The sequence below is a fragment of the Vulpes lagopus genome, chromosome 15 (assembly GCF_018345385.1).
Source record: "Vulpes lagopus strain Blue_001 chromosome 15, ASM1834538v1, whole genome shotgun sequence".
Lineage (NCBI taxonomy): Eukaryota > Metazoa > Chordata > Mammalia > Carnivora > Canidae > Vulpes > Vulpes lagopus.
The window spans coordinates 23,372,711-23,389,615 of record NC_054838.1 but is presented as its reverse complement, the minus strand read 5'-3'; the positions used below and the strand labels follow the sequence as shown (position 1 = coordinate 23,389,615).

The 16,905-nt window shown below is 37.3% G+C and overlaps 1 protein-coding gene across 3 annotated transcripts in view; it reads right to left on the bottom strand.

Moving 5' to 3' along the window:
• The window catches only part of NUP98 (nucleoporin 98 and 96 precursor), a 121,952-nt gene that overhangs the window by 18,740 nt on the left and 86,307 nt on the right, over positions 1-16,905 (bottom strand). For all 3 annotated transcript variants that reach the window (XM_041730007.1, XM_041730009.1, XM_041730008.1), the window contains exons 23-28: positions 16,306-16,735; positions 13,244-13,473; positions 11,634-11,900; positions 6,053-6,210; positions 5,014-5,157; positions 3,363-3,505 (exon numbers count right to left, since the gene is read on the bottom strand). In XM_041730007.1, coding sequence (XP_041585941.1) covers positions 3,363-3,505; positions 5,014-5,157; positions 6,053-6,210; positions 11,634-11,900; positions 13,244-13,473; positions 16,306-16,735 — 1,372 coding nt within the window. The remainder of the gene's footprint in view (positions 1-3,362; positions 3,506-5,013; positions 5,158-6,052; positions 6,211-11,633; positions 11,901-13,243; positions 13,474-16,305; positions 16,736-16,905) is intronic.

Genomic DNA, 16,905 nt, shown 5'->3' with positions numbered 1-16,905 from the left:
AAATTTGGCTTGATTCCACTTTTTTTTTTTATAAATTCTTTTAATTTTAAATTTTTTATTTAATTTATTTATGAAAGGCACACAGTGAGAGAGAGAGAGAGGCAGAGACATAGGCAGAGGGAGAAGCAGGCTCCATGCACGTGGGAGCCTGACTCGGATTCCCGAGTCTCCAGGATCGCGCCCTGGGCCAAAGGCAGGCGCCAAACCGCTGCGCCACCCAGGGATCCCTTGATTCCACTTTTGGACCATTACAAACAAAGCTGTTACAAACATTTGTACACAGATGTTTTCATTCCTTTTGGGTAAATACCTTAGAGGGCATAGCTGGATCATATGCATACAGGTGTATGGCTAACATTCTAAGCTGCCAAATTGTTTATCAGAGTGCCAATAACATTTTACATTTTTTCACCAGCACTGTATGAGAATTCCAGTTGTTCCACATCTATGACAACACTTGGTATAGGTCTTTTTATTTTAGGTTTTTTAAAGTAAACTCCACACTGGGAGGAGCTTGCACTCAAGACTTTGAGATCAACACGTGAGCTGAGATCAAGAGTCAGAGGCTTACCTGACTGAGCCACGCAGGTGCCCCTAGGGTTTTTTAATGTCTAGGCGTTCTAATAGGTGGTATCGCATGATGGTTTTAATTTGCATTTTCCTTCTGCCTACTGATGCTGAACACTTTCTCTTGTGATTGACATCTAAGTCTTCTTTGGTAAGGCAACTATATAAGTATTTTTCCCATTTTAAAATTGGGTTGTAAAAAAAAATAAATAAAATAAAATTGTTTTTTTGTTTTTGTTTTTTTTTTATTATTGAGTTTTAAGAGTTATTTATATGTTCTGGGGATGCCGGGGTGGCTCAGTCAGGTGTCTGACTCTTGATTTCAGCTTAGTTTATGACTTCAGGGTCGAGAGACTGAGCCCCATGTCAGCCTCCAAGCTCCACATTTAGCATGAAGTCTGCTTGTTCCTCTCCCACCCCACCCACTTGTGCATGCTCACTCTCTCAAATAAATAAAATCTTAAAAAAGAAAAAAAAGTTCTTTATATGTTTTGATACAAGTTCTTTATCAGTTCCACAAATTGCAAATATATTCCCCTAATCTGTGGCTTGTCTTTTCATTCTCCTAACAGTTTTTCAATGACTAGCAGCTTCTAATTTTTTTGGTCTAGTTCACCAATTTTTTTCTTCTACAAATTATTTATTTGGTGTCAAAAAAATGTTTGCCTAACTCATAGTTGCAAAGACTTTCTGGTTTGGTTTCTTCTGTTTGCTTTCTGGTTTAAGTTTGAAATTTAGGTTTCTGATATATTTTAAACTAGACAGATAGTAGAGGTAAGCAATAAAACCAAAAACTGGAGGTAGACCAGACTAATCAAGGAAAAAAAAAAAAGAGAAAGGAAACATATTACTAATACCAAGAGAGAGATATAGTTACAGATCATATATACAGACATTTAAAAAAGATAATAAGGAAAATGTTATGAATAATTTTATGCCAATAAATTTGGTGACTTCAGGAAAATAAATTTACAGTTTAAACTTCTACTCTTCATTATCTTTTTTTTAAGAAAATGAAAAAACAAGCCCTTATACAAGTATAATTGCAAAAACACATTTATAATAAAGGAGTAATATCCAGAATATATAAAGAGATATTGAAACACAAGACAACTCTATTAAAAAATGGGCAGAAAAAAATGTGAATTAGATACTTTCACAAGGAAGATATATAGATGATGGTAAATAAGCATGTGAAAAAAAATGCCTCAACATCATCAGACATTAGGGAAATGCAAAAAAAATTTTTTTTAAGATTTTATTTACTTATTCATTAGAGACAGAAAGAGAGGTAGAGAAATAGGCAGAGATATAGGTAGAGGGGAGAAGCAGGCTCCCTGTGGAAAGCCCAAAGTGGGACCCTGGGATCACACCCTGAGCCAAAGGCGGAAGCTCAACCACTGAGCCACCCAGGCGCCCAGGAAATGCAAATTAAAGCACTACTTTAGGGCAGCCACAGTGGCCCAGCGGTTTAGCACCACCTTCAGCTGGGGGTGTGATCCTGGAGACCCGGGATTGAGTCCCATGTTGGGCTCCCTGCACGAAGCCGGGTTCTCCCTCTGCCTCTCTGTCATAAATAAATAAATAAAATCTTTAAAAATAAATAAATAAATAACTTTAGTTATTTATATGTTTCCACAATATAAAACTATACTATCTGGGAGCACCTGGGTGGCTCACTCGGTTCAGCACCTGACTTCAGCTCAAGTTATTTATTTATTTTTTAAAGATTTTTAAGATTTATTTATTTATTTATTTATTCATAGAGACAGAGAGAGAGAGGCAGAGACACTCAGCTCAAGTTATGATCTCAGGGTCCTAGGAGATGGAGCCTCATATAGGGCTCCCTGTTTAGCAGGGAGTCTGCTTGTCCCTCTCCCTTTGCTTCTCCCCACCTCATGCTTTCTAATAAATAAAATCTTAAAAACAAACAAAAAAAGTGTATTATCCTTTAATACAGCTACATATTTAATACTTAAAAAGTATTTAAAGAACTGAAATAAGAATTAGTTATGACTGAAAAAAATCCCTCAGTGTTTCTGATATATGCAAGAGTTCTGCTGAAATCGTTTTAAATAACTGAATATAATAAGATGCCAGTATATGCTCATTAAAATGGCAAAATTAAAAAAAATGACAAATTAAAATTAAAAAATTTTTAAAAATGACAATACCAAATTTTGAAGAGGATACGGAACACCTAGAGATCTAGGTGGGAATGTAATACGATATGAATACTTTGGATATAAATGATCATCACATGTTTATTCATAACAACCCAAATCAAGAAAAACTATCCATCAACAAACGAATAAATTATACAATAAAAATCCTTCTGTTAATACATATATTAATATGGATAAACCTCAAAATCATTATGTGAGTAAAACAAGCCAGGCGCAAAAGTTAACAGAATGATCCTAATAATGTAAAAATCTATAAGAGCAAAATTATTCTATAATAAAAAAAACTTAGTTGTGTGGGGGTGGGGACTGATTGCAAAAGGGAATGAGGGAACTTTTGGGGGGTAATATAATTGTTATCTTGATCATGACAGTTACATAATAATGAAATGCACACTTCATTATTTATAAATTGTATCTTAATTAAAATCGATCAATTCTTAGATTTCTAACTCTAATTCCAATATTCTTCGCATTCAACTACTATAAATTATACTTTAATTTATACAAACTTTGGCAATCAGATCTCACATTAAAGGGAAAAAACTCAGGAAAGGACTCCCTAGGGCTGATTAAGCTCTCAAGTGACTATCATGCATGGCTCTGACTTACCTGTCACTATAGAGTTTTAGAAGGTGAAAGCAGACATCTTGAAGTGGTCTCTGTGAATTTTGCTCCTCCTCTACCACATAGCCAGAGCCCTCCAGGTATGAAGGAAGTGGGGAGCAGGCATATCTGTCAGCTTCAGAGGAACTCTTGAGGGGAAGAATTTGATAAAACAATACATCAGTTGTGAGTGTATTTCACTAGATGTGATCATGTATCAATTACTTAGGCACATGTATTAAGAATGATGACACCCTAATGGAATGTGTCAAGATCTTCAGCTTATTTTAAAAGATGACATGGCCCACCTGTCTTCAAGGGACTATCAAAGATTTTGGATAGCTCTCATCAATCCTCATATCTCTCTTGTCATAATTCTTACTACACTCAGTTTCTTTAGTGTTCTCTTTCTCCTGACAAATGATATCAGAGACAGTAACTATTGACAGGAAGAAAATAACTGAAGAAATGATGGTTTTGAAAACACTAATAGTGGTACCTCAGTGGCTCAGCTAATTAAGTGTTTGGCTCTGGGTTTCAGGTCAGGTCATGGTTTCAGAGTTGTGGAACTGAGGCCTGTGTTAGGCTCTGGGCTGCTGTGGAGTCTGCTTGGGATTCTCCACCTCCCTCTGTCCCTCCCCCTACTCCTTGCACTCTATCTCTAAAGAAAAAAATATATTTAAAAAACCCACATTAATTATATTTTTAAAAGATTTTGCTTATTTTAGAGAGAGAGCATGAGGGAGGGGGGAGCAGAGAAGTGGAGGGAGAGGAAGAGCAAATCTCAAGCAGACTTCCTATTGAGCACAGAGTCCAATGTGGGGCTCAATTTTACAACCCTGAGACCATGACCTGCGCTGAAAACAAGACTTGGATGCTCAACCAACTTAACCACCCAGGCACCCCTCACATTAATAATACTTAAACCTCAACACTGTCAAGGCATATGAAATGTGATATTTAGAGGTAACTTTTTCAAGCCTGCTAATTTGGGGCTATACCAAACTTGAGGTTGGGCTGTATCTCAAGGAATTCCCAAAGGAATAAGACAGCATTAGGAATAAAGAAAATTCCTCTCATTTGGGGGCAGGAAAACAGCTTCAGGAAAGTCAACTGTGGAAACGTCATATTAAATGAAATAGAAGCAGTCAGTCACTTAGAGAATTTTAAGAGTAGCCCTATCCAGAGGCAGGAGAAAAGGAAAGTTTCCCATCAGATTTCCTGGGTTCATTTATTAAAAAATATTATTTATTTATTCGTTTGTTTGAGAGAGAGAGAGAGAGAGAGAGAGAGAGAGAGAGCGCCAAGCACAGAGGGCAAGGAAAATGGAGTAGACTCCCCACTGAGCAGAAAGCCTGATGTGGGGCTTGATCCCAGGATCCTGAGATCATGACTTGAGCCAAAGGCAGACACCTAACCAACTGAGCCACCCAGGCACCACTCCAGGGTCCATTTCAATTTTATGGTACTTTCAAAAAAAGCAGTTAGGAAAAAGTATTATGAAGTGTGACTTGGATGGTTTTTTTCTCTGCAGTACTTTTCTGGCAAAAACAGGACTTCCAAAAAAAAAACAAAAAAACAAAAAAAACAAAAAAACAAAAAAAAAAAAACAGGACTTCCCCCATGACTCTTGGTTGGCTCTACTGGACAAAGATACCTGAAATGCTTCTTCATACATGCTGAGTGCCCTGGAAATGGAGGCTGTTGGTGGAAGCAAATACCAAAGATGGACAGCCAAGGCACGTTTCCAATCCAAAAATGAGCACACATTGATCTGTCTGTGCTCTGTGAGCTGCCATACCTGGAAGAGATAAAATCATTATCAAGCTATGTGTTATACATTACCTTGTTACTGCCCAAATCTGCAAGTTATTCACTTATTATTCAAGTAACATTTTTTTTTTTTTAAACCCAACATGGGGTTCAAACTCATGATCCCAAGATCAAAAGTTGTATGCTCTACTGAGCCAGCCAGGTGCTCCTGTTAACATTTTGCATGAACTAGGTTGGCAGTGTTAATGATCCAAATATAAAATACACAGTTCCTTAGTGGCAGGTGAGAGGGTGTATTTGGACAACTGGTGCTCTGAGAAGAGATGAGAACCACAGAGTGAAGAGGAGGTTTTCTTACTGGCCAGAGTTGCCATCTTATAAAACTTTAAGTTATGCAAAAATTCTGACCAGCTACTTCATTTTTGGAAAGTAACATCGAGAAGTCAATCATGTAGGCAGCAAAAGAAAACTTGCTTATGATAATTATGGCATATTACCATAAAATGAACAGAAGTGGCTGTTAAAAAGAATGATGCTACATGACATGAAAAAATGTCCATAGTCAGTTAACTTGCAGAACTGCTATGTATAACTGATTTTATTGCAATATACACACATGTATAAATATGCACACATATATGTTGATATAGACTTAAAAATGTCTGGAAAGAGACTACAAATTACCACTATGGTAAGGGACATAGTGAATCTTAATGTTTTAATTTCTATGTAACCAGTTTTTTTTTAGAATGTACATGTTGTATCTTTGTAATTTGAAAACACTTCCACTAAAACTTAAAAACAAGTTAGTTAGTTATGTGTCATGGTATACCATTTAAAAAGATAGCACTTTCCCTTAACCTCAAGCCATCTTGAATTTATAAGAAAATTTTATGCAAGTTTATGAGAAAAGAAGAAAGTACCGGTTTTCCAGCTAACAATGCAAAGATCCGCAGTCTCTCATCCTGGATGAAACAGTTAGCCTGGAGCTGTTGCCAGTCCACCAGCTGCATGGTAAGCAGCTCCCGGATTGACTGGCTACCCACCAACTGGGATAAAAGAAGGGCAAGACGATGATCACCTACAAGATAAACAGAAGTTCTCTGGTGATCACTGAGGACTAACAGACTTGGGGAAATACCTGGGGGAATTATCTTCTTTCTTCTAGTCCTCAGGAGGAAGAACTTTACTACTTTCTGCAGTAGTGCCTAAATACTGATGGAGGGCTTACCATTTTCTGCTTGGGTAGAAAATATTCAAAGTAGATTAACCTAAATTACATATAGAGTGTATAGTATACAGAGTTCAATGATAGATCTGTTACTTCTGTGACCCTAGATAAAGTACGTCATCTGTAAAATGGCGCAAAGTATTATCTAATTCAAAGGTTTATATGGTGAAAACTGAGATGACATAACTGAAAACATGCCCAATTAGAATAAGCTATTCACAGCGCAAGTGAAGATGAATGCCAGAGGAATTGGATCTCAGTTGAAGGACAGTATACCAGTTACTGGACTTTCAGCAAGTGGACCTTTTGAAGGGCATGATCTTTTTCAAAAAGGTTTTCCTTGTGTGAACTTCTGCTCAGTCATCCTCTTGAATTACCAGAAAAAAATCTGTTTGCTCCCTAAAATTACTGAGAAACCCAGGCATTCCTGATGTATGAAACTGAAAAGTACGGACAGGTGAGAATTTTTGCCTTAAAAAAAAAAAAAGAAAAAGGGCAACCCCAGTGGTGCAGCGGTTTAGCGCCACCTTCAGCCTGGGTGTGATCCTGGAGACCCAGGATCGAGTCCCATGTCGGGCTCCCTGTGTGGAACCCGCTTCTCCCTCTGCCTGTGTCTCTGCTTCTCTCTCTCTCTCTCTCTGTGTATCTCTATGAATAAATAAAATCTTAAAACAAAAACAAAAACAAAAAGAAAACATATCCAACTAGACGGTACTGAGAAATGGCAAACTGAAATCTAGAGGAAAAGTCTATGTACGCAGTATAAATAGAATCACTGACTCTTTCACTCTCCCAGGTCCAATAATCTTTTACTACAAATTTTTAATTACAAAGGCTGAAGCAATAAAAAGATTCTTGGGGCACTTGGATGGCTCAGTGGTTCAGCATCTGCCTTTGGCTCAGGGTGTGATCCTGGGTCCCCAGATAAAGTCTTGCATCAGGCTCCCCGCAGAGAGCCTGCTTCTCCCTCTGCCTATGTCTCCACATCTCTCTGTGTTTCTCATGAATATATAAATAAAATCTTTTAAATAAACAAATAGATTCTCATTAACCAGAAAGTGAGGGGACAGAAATTCCAGTTAATGAAACTTCCAGTTAAGCTGTACATTAAGAGAAAAATGTTTAGTTTCAGCCCTTACAACAAACCTCCTAGTCAAGTCCTTCTTTTGTTTTTGTTTATGGGTCAGCGCTTACACGTCTATATAAAGTACCATCCTGCCACAAAAGTTTCCTTCACAAACAAGAGAGGTCTAGAGGACAGAAATCATGCCATCGGGAACACATCTGGAAATGTGAGGCCAAGTGGTCTCTCTGCATATATGTAATCAAAGCATGACTGGACTATGATTCATGCAGTAAGTGCTGTAGCCCACTTGACCATGAGCTGCTGGTATTCTAGGTGACAATACTAAAGGAAAAAAGAAAAGATATTTAAGTGTATCTAGAGAACCCAAAAGAGAGGATTTATTGACCAAGATGTATAAATATCCTGGTCACCAGAGATGGCTGAGTTCAGAGCTTAATACAATCATTCATTAAGAGCCTTAGCTTTAATTACACAGTTAACCAACCAAACTGCTTCTGCCAGGCATCCTTGACTTTTCACAGACTTTCCCATTGATGAGGACATATACTGAGCAAATGGTATAGCATTCTAGGGTACTCTCTCAAATTAATTTTAATGTATGGTACAGGTAAGAATATATACTAATCTGCATATGAATATCCAACTAAAAGACTATTTATATTTAAATTACCTTGGCACTTTTGTCAAAAAAATCAACTGAATAAAAGTGGAAGGATTTTATATTTGAAATCCCATTTCCATTGTATTTTTCTATGCTCATTCTTATGCCAGTACCACATTGTCTTGACTGCTGCAGTCTTATAGAGGTTTTGAAATCAGATAGGTGTTGTGTTGCATGACTTTTTGTTCTTTTCCAAAGCTGTTTAAAGATTTTTTACATTTCTAAATAATGATCAGCCTATTAATTTCTGCAAAAATGCCTGCTGTAGACTTTGAGGGAAAATGCACTAAATACACAAATTAACAACCTGAGGTTCATAATGCATCAGTGCTTCTCATTTTGAGTTGTTTTGTTCCCAAGGGAACATTTGGCAATGTCTAAGAGGTATTTTCTGGTTGTCACAGCTGAGGGTAAAGGACTTTTACAGGCAGGGGGCAGGGATGCTGTTAGGTATCTTGCAATGCCCAAGACAGCCTCAACAAAAAATTACCAGCCAAAAATGACAATGGAAAAAAAAATAAATTAAATTAAAAAAAAAAAATGACAATGGTCCTGAAGCTGAAATGTATTCCGCAAATGTAAAATGTATTTCTTCATTTATGTAGGTCTTTATTTCCTCAGCACTGCTTTATAGTTATAGTACAAGTCTCATTTTTGTTACATTTATTCTTTAGGTATTTTATTCTTTCTGACATTATTGCGGATTCAACTGTTTTTCTAATTTCATTTTTGGATTGCCTGTTAATAATACACAGAAACACAACTGAATTTCGTATTCTAATCTTGAATCCTGAGACCTTGTGGAACTATTTAGTCCCACTGCCTTTTCTGTGCATTCCTTGGGGCTGATATGTCTACATACAGAATCATGCCATCTTTGAAAAAAGACAGTTTTACCTCTTCCTTCTTAATCTGTATGACTTTTGCTTCTTTTCCTTATCTGATTACACTGTCTACAACATCCATTACAATGCTGTATAGAAATGGTATTCCCCATCTTACGGTGAAATCATTCAGTCTTTCAACTTTAAGTATGATTTTAACTGTAGGTTTTTTGTACATCTGGTTTGATATTAGGGTAATAATGTCATCACAGAACAAGGTGGAAAGTGCTCCCTCTATTTTCTGAAAGAGCTACAGAGGATTGGTACTGTTTCTTTAAAAACAGTGTTTACTGGGACGCCTGGGTGGCTCAGTTTTGAGCGTCTGACTTTGGCTCAGGGTGTGATCCTGCAGTCCCGTGATTGAGTCGCACATCAAGCTCCCTGAATGGAGCCTGCTCCTCCCTCTGCCTAAGTCTCTGCCTCTCTCTGCCTCTCATGAATAAAAAAAATTAAAAATAAATAAATAAAAAAGTGAAGATATATGGAATTTGGCTTTTCTGAGTGAAGATTTTTAATTATTCAATTTCTTGTTATAGATCAATTTGGATTATCTACTTTTTCTTGAGTCAGTTTTGGTAATTTATATTTTCTTAGGAATTTGTCAATTTTATCTCAGTTGTTGAATTTGTTAACACAGAATTTCTTATAATATTTCCTTTTCTGTAGGGTTAGTAGTGATGTTCTTTCATTTCTGTTTTTTGGTAATTTGTCTTTCCCATTATCAGTGTAGTCAAAGGTTTGCAAACTTCCTTAATCTTTTCAAAGACCTAATGTTTGGTGTTACTGATTACTGTTTTTAATGGTGCCATTTTCATTGATTTCTGTTCTAATCTTTACTGTTTCTTCTCTTCTGCCTTTTGGTTTAGTTCTTATTTTGTTAGTTTCTTAAGGTAGAAGCTTAGGTTATTGATTTGAGGTCTTTCTTCTTGGGGTAGGTATCAGGTAACACTGACAGTATTCAAGTATTTTACATTCTTGATACTCTATTTAGTTGTTCTATCAATTTTTAAAAGTGGAGGTAGTGAAGCAAAAGTTTTTGATATGGTGAAAGGTAGTGCCTCGCCAAAAGTCTAACCTTAAAGAAAAGAAAAAAAAGGAGGAAAAAGAGTTTGTGAACAAATAAATCTAAGGACCTGACTTCCTTAAGATCCTCTTTTGCTGTACATATACGTGTTGGTGAGCATAACTTTATAAAAGGCCAATCCTAAAGACAAATTCTCAGTGTACAAAAATATATGAAGACCACAAAAGACATTGAGCTAAACATGTAGTGATAGTGGAATGCAACTAGTCATGTATGTAAGTTCTTGATACTAGCCTTTTCTATGATTTGTTCCTTACAATCCAAACTGGCCAAGTCCTCCAAAAATAAATCCAGTTCAAGGCTCCAATTAGTTGGTTTCAGATGAGTTAGGTTTCAGTAAAAATGTTTGATGAGGGATCTTATTATACACATAGATTAAACTGGACTATGCCATTTATTATTATTTTTTTAAGATTTTATTTATTTACTCATGAAAGACACACAGAGAGTCAGAGACACAAGTAGAGGGAGAAGCAGGCTCTATGCAGGCAGCCCGACACGGGACTCGATCCCAGGTCTCTAGGATCACACCCTGAGCTGAAGCAGCGCTAAACCGCTGAGCCACCCGGGCTGCCTGCCATTTTTTATTCTTATCAAGATTTGTGTCTGGATAATTATTAAGTACTTGCTGAATGCCTCTCATTAGTGGAAGGGAAACTAAAAAGAGCATTAATATATAATGGGAAGTCCTAAAAAAAAAAAAAAAAAAGTAAATATCTTAACCCAGAAGTTAAATTTACATATTTATTTACTTGAATGAAGTAAGCGAATTAATGTAAAATACCTATGTTTAAAAGGTTTGGAGTGTTACTTACAGTGGAGGGTGGGGGGGCCTATATGTCAAAAAAGGAATTCAGTAACATGGTACATTTGTAGATTAAAAAAATACTAAGAACCATTTGACTATAATATTTATCGAACATAAAAAGAACACATGATATACACACAGTAGGATACCATCTTTGAAAAATTTACATGCATATTTACTTTGCGTGCATTTACTTTGTGTGCACAATTTTTTTTTTAAGATTTATTCACGAGAGACACAGAGAGAGGCAGAGACATAGGCAGAGGGAGAAGCAGGCTCCCTGAGGGAAGACTCGATCCCAGGACCAGAGGATCATGATCTGAGCTAAAGGCAGATGCTCAACCACTGAGCCACCCTGGTGTCCGAACCCCCACCTACACGAATTTTAATATACCTTATATATTCCAAAGTAAACAGTTCAAGTACAAGCTGTACATTGAAATGTATATAGTAAATGCTAAAGGACTTAGGTGATTTGGGTTTATTGCTTTTTGCTTATCTGCATTTTCTAGTTTTACTACAAATGTGTAGGTAGCATAAAAACTGAAATAATTTTAACTAAGTAAACTTAATGTTTAAAGTACTAGAAAGAAAACTAGAAACCAGTCCCTATTCTGGAGGAATCAGCAATCTTCCTGAGAAGTTTATAATTACTTAATTCAGGTTAGAAGACAAAGACAAATCTACAATTAAGGGGCAGGGACCACTAGTGAGTAGGATGTAGATAAAGGTGTGCAGAAGGACCATACCTGACTGCTGGGCCAGAGAACAGGCCTCACTGATCCTCTTGCCCGTGAGGTAGCTGAAGACAGCCTCCACAGGCTTGTCTTTTCGGGTTAAGGAGACTTCCTCCTCTATTAGAGGTGCGGCAGTATGGGATAACCAGCGAGAGAAAGTTCTTCTTCGTTCCAGAATCTGAATGTATTCACTGGGCTCATCCAGCTGGCTGTCAGGCTCCTTCAGGTGGCCCCATAAGGCTTCACATAATGTCCATGTTAGGCTCCAGTGCTTCACAACTAAAGAAGGGACAGGAAAACAGTACTGATATGAAGTCAAAGTACCTACAGAGAGAGGACATCACTGTAATTGTGGCATTAAAATACATAAATTAATAAATACCTCAAACAACCACTCAAGTTAATTTCCCTAAATTTGTCTCCAGCTCACTCTGCTGTGTCTTACAAGTTCCAGTGTGTAGTATAACTGCTTGTTCACTCTATGTTCCTGTGATACTTCTATAACAAATATAATTCTATGTTCCTTTAAACAGATTATTCTATCTGAATTATGGCTAATATAATCTCAAATGACAGAGAAAAGTCCTCTAATTTGATTAAATTCTGTTTACAAAATGCTTTACAAAACATGAAGTGCTCTAAAAACTTGTGAGGGAGTCTTCCCTCCTGCAGCAGGTATAGCCTAGCATATAGTGAGTCTGAATGACAGTTTAAAGCACTTAAGAGTAAAGCCAACTCTAAACTACACCATGTAACTATACAGTAGTTACCATCTTTATTTTATAAATGAGGAAACTAAAGTACAGAGCATTATGTGACTTGCTTAAAGTTACAGGCAACATGCAGCAGAGCCAAGCTTTGAACCCAAGTAATCTGAGTCCACCTCTATATTCTTAACTACTGTTGCTCCTCAGGAAGGACAACAAAACGAAAGAATCATTTACCACTAAGCCAAATACAAGTATACAATGGTAAGATGACTCACATGTTTGAAAAGAAGATAACTAAAGCAAACACAAAGAAATGAATATACACAATTCCCAAAATGTGTGGCATGGAAACAGTCTAAAATAGTCACCATTCTTCAATAATGTTGAAATGTTATGAAACATCTAATTAAGTATGATTTTCTACTATTTGAAATAGTAAGTTCCCAAATTAGGAAAATATTTATCAAAGTATAGTGTAGAAAACCATGGTCACAATAGTTATAGAAAGGTAATAGGGAGGTTAGGAAGGCAAGTTATGAACGCTAAAACTGTTGGGAAGAACAAGTGGTACTTAAGATGGACATAGAAGAATGGGTAGGATGTAAAAAGGAAGAAGGAACGGCTTTTTCTCCCTATGTTCTCTGGGTGGAGGAAGGAATGCAACTTCAAAAATCCAAGGAATCTGGCAATTGTTCCTGTGAACAAGGACTTGCACGTTAAAAGCCATAAGAATAATTGTAAAAAGGTTATCATTTCTTCTTCCTAGAGATTTTGCTCATTCCAACTCAACTATAAACAAGTGAGAGCTTGGGCATCCGCTGACTACATTTGCATAAGGAAATTTGTCCTCCTATGAACACATGCTCCTACTCTAGTTCCTGAAACACCAAAGGTTAGAACAGTCCAACTTACTCTGTGCTTCCAAAAAATCTCCTGATGCTTTCTTAACCCAATTTGCATAGTCATGAATGACAGCAACTCCTGGATTAGGGACAATGAGAGGACACAGTTCATCCACATGGACGGTACTATGTTTTAATTTGAGCTCCAGAGGTATCTGATATAATTGTAGGTCTTCATCTGGCTTCTTTTGTCTCAAACTGAGTTTTTCCAAATGAACTTTGAATGGAGACTCAGTTAGGCTATAAGAACAAATGACAAGACAGAAAATAAAGATAAGACAGATGCTAGAATTTTCCTATAAATCTTTATATCTTTTTATGATTACAAAGAGAATGCAAAACACGTCCCTATGATTTTACAGAAATTGTATTTTGTAATGCCAAACTATAATGAACTTATTTGCCATATACTAAGTAAACAAATTATCTGGCCCATGCATTCAGAATCCAAAGGCTCTTATTATGCTGAGTGAAGTAAGTCAATCGGAGAAGGACAAACAGTGTATGTTCTCATTCATTTGGGGAATATAAATAATAGTGAAAGGGAATATAAGGGAAGGGAGAAGAAATGTGTGGGAAATATCAGGAAGGGAGACAGAACATAAAGACTCCTAACTCTGGGAAATGAACTAGGGGTGGTGGAAGGGGAGGAGGGCGGGGGGTGGGGGTGAATGGGTGACGGGCACTGAGGGGGACACTTGACAGGATGAGCACTGGGTGTTATTCTGTATGTTGGTAAATTGATAAATAAATCTTTTTTAAAAAAAAATAAAGGGAAGATGTGCAGAAAAAAAAAAAAGAATCCAAAGGCTTAAATTTATTCTTTAGGTCAGGTCATAACAAGAATGGAAATCAATATAGTTCCACTTGGGGCAGCCCGAGTGGCTCAGCGGTTTAGCGCCGCCTTCAGTCCAGGGTATGATCCTGGAGACCCAGGATGGAGTCCCATGTCAGGCTCCCTGCATGGAGTCTGCTTCTCCCTCTGCCTGTGTCTCTGCCTCTCTCTCTCTCTCTGTGTCTATCATGAATAAATAAATAAAATCTAAAAAAAAAAAAAAAAAAAAAAAAAAGAGTTCCACTTGGAACTGGTTTCAGTAAGTATCTAGATATTATGAAATCCAAGGACCAAAGGGCATTGTGGGATACTGATTTCTCAAGTTACACTTCATGAGGTATCAAAAGTTGTGAGGCTAAGCTTATATATATACTGTAGAACTGATTCTAAATTAAGATGAACATATAATCAATCTGGCTCTGATCTGATTTTAAGATTGATATTAACAATTTTCAAAATATCATGACATTGGAGCACCTGGGTGGCTCAGTTAGGTGTCTGCCTTAGGCTGGAGTCATGATCTTGGGGTCCTGGATTGAGCCCTGCACTGGCTTCCTGCTCAGCAGGGAGTCTGCTTCTCCCTCTCCCTCTGCCCCTCTCACCACCAACTCCTCGCTTGTGCTCTCACTCTCAAATAGATAAATAAAATCTTAAACAAAACAAAACAAAACTTAAAAACCTACAAAATATCATGACATCATACATAACCTAGGTTTAGAATCAACATTCCTGACTGTGAGGTTCAAGAGATGCTGTTGTTCTGTGTTTCTTCAAAGTCAACTTTAAAAATTAAGAATAGGTAATCACAGTCATTTAATTTGTAACAAAGCACAATTTGGGACGCCTGGATGGCTAAGCAGTTGAGAGTCTGCCTTTGACTCAGGGCATGATCCCGGAGTCCTGGGGTCGAGTCCCACATCGGGCTTCCTGCATGAAGCCTGCTTATCCTTCTGCCTATGTCTCTAACTCTCTCTCTCTGTGTCTCACATGAATAAATAAATAAAATCTTTTCTTTTTTTAATAAATAAAATCTTTTAAAAAAGGACAGCACAATTTATTATAAAAAGTAAATACGAAAATGTTAAATATTTTGCACAAAACTGTATGCATACTACCTAATTACTACCAGAAACTATACATATATAATCTGCATGATATATATAGATCTATCCATATACATGCACACTCATACGCATAGACAAAGTATACAGAACTATAAACACACATATGTTAATGATAAGGATTATGTAGTAATATATAACATAATACAGTTATCAGATGATTTTTTTTTTTTTAAAGATTTATTTATTTATTCATTCAGAGAGAGAGCGAGAGAGAGGCAGAGACACAGGCAGAGGGAGAAGCAGGCCCTATGCAGGAAGCCCGAAGCGGGACTCGATTCCGGGTCTCCAGGATCATACCCCAGGCTGCAGGCGGCACTAAACCGCTGCGCCACCAGGGCTGCCCTTTTTTTTTTTTAAAGTAAGCTCTACACCAAATGTGGGGGGGGGGCCTTGAACTCACAAAGCCAAGATCAAGAGTTTGTATGCTCTACCAACTGAGCCAGTCAGGAGCCCCTATTAGATGTCATCTTATTTCCAAATACTTATGCACAGATGATACAGTTTATACATTCACCTTATCAGATCCAAGATATAGGAATTGTGCCTAATTAAGAAGATACCTTATATATATATATATTAAAAAAAAAAAAAAGAAAAAAAAACACTTATAATAAAAAGGATGAAAAAAAAAAAACAAGGAATGCTGCAGTATCAGCTTTGGGTCTGTTACATTTTCAACTAAAGTTTAACCATTAAGGAAGTATTATATACTCTTCATACCCTGATGGTACAATGGAATCGTCTTATTATTCAGTTTAGTTTTTTTTTTTAGTTTTTTTTTATTGGAGTTCAATTTGCCAACATATAGCATAACACCCAGTGCTCATCCCGCCAAGTGCCCTCCTCAGTGCCCATCACCCAGTCACCCTAAACCCCCCGCCCACCTACCCTTCCACTACCCCTTGTTCATTTCCCAGAGTTAGGTGTCTCTCATGTTTTGTAAGTTTAGTTTTTAATTATACAAAGATCTTCTGCTATCTAAAACTGTACTAAGAACATTTCTAGAAAGATCACCAAAGCAGAGCTTTGACCTTGGGTCACCTCATAATGAAACGTTTTTGTCTTACCAACTAAGTTGCCTTTCTTAAAAAGCATAAGGAAAATGTGACTCACGATTTAACAGCTACTGGATTAGGCAGGAATCCATATTCCATAGAATCGGCAATCTGATGATTTTCCAGTTCATGTGAGCCACTCAGCTGTTCTCCACTATTAGCAAGAGTCCAATTGGGGCCCCAACCAACTCGAAATGAGCGTCCCATAAATAGGGCCATGTCCATCAAGAGTTTCCCCTTGCCATAGGTAACAGACTTTTCAAGAGGAACTAGGCCTGGTTGTCTGCGTGTACCCACGGTTTTCAATTGAATTTCAGGGGCTGGGCTGGGCACTGTAAACACAGAGGTCAGGGATGGAGGGACAGACCAAGGGGACGTGGATGGGATATTCATCAAAGATGCTGCTCTGGGAGTACGACATTCTTGTACAGAGGCACTTGGTGAAAGAAAAGATCCACTAGTGAACTTTGATTGTAGTAACCCACCAACTGAAACAGGGGGAAAAAAAGACTATTAGAAAATACAGTCTCTATTGCTTCTTGAACAGCAATAGAGACTTGAACAGCAATAATCAGTGAGGATGAAATCACAGCTTTATCAAACCAACTAAATCAGATATTGGTGACAAGCGGCAAGTCAGAGTGAGTGTAATGCTCTT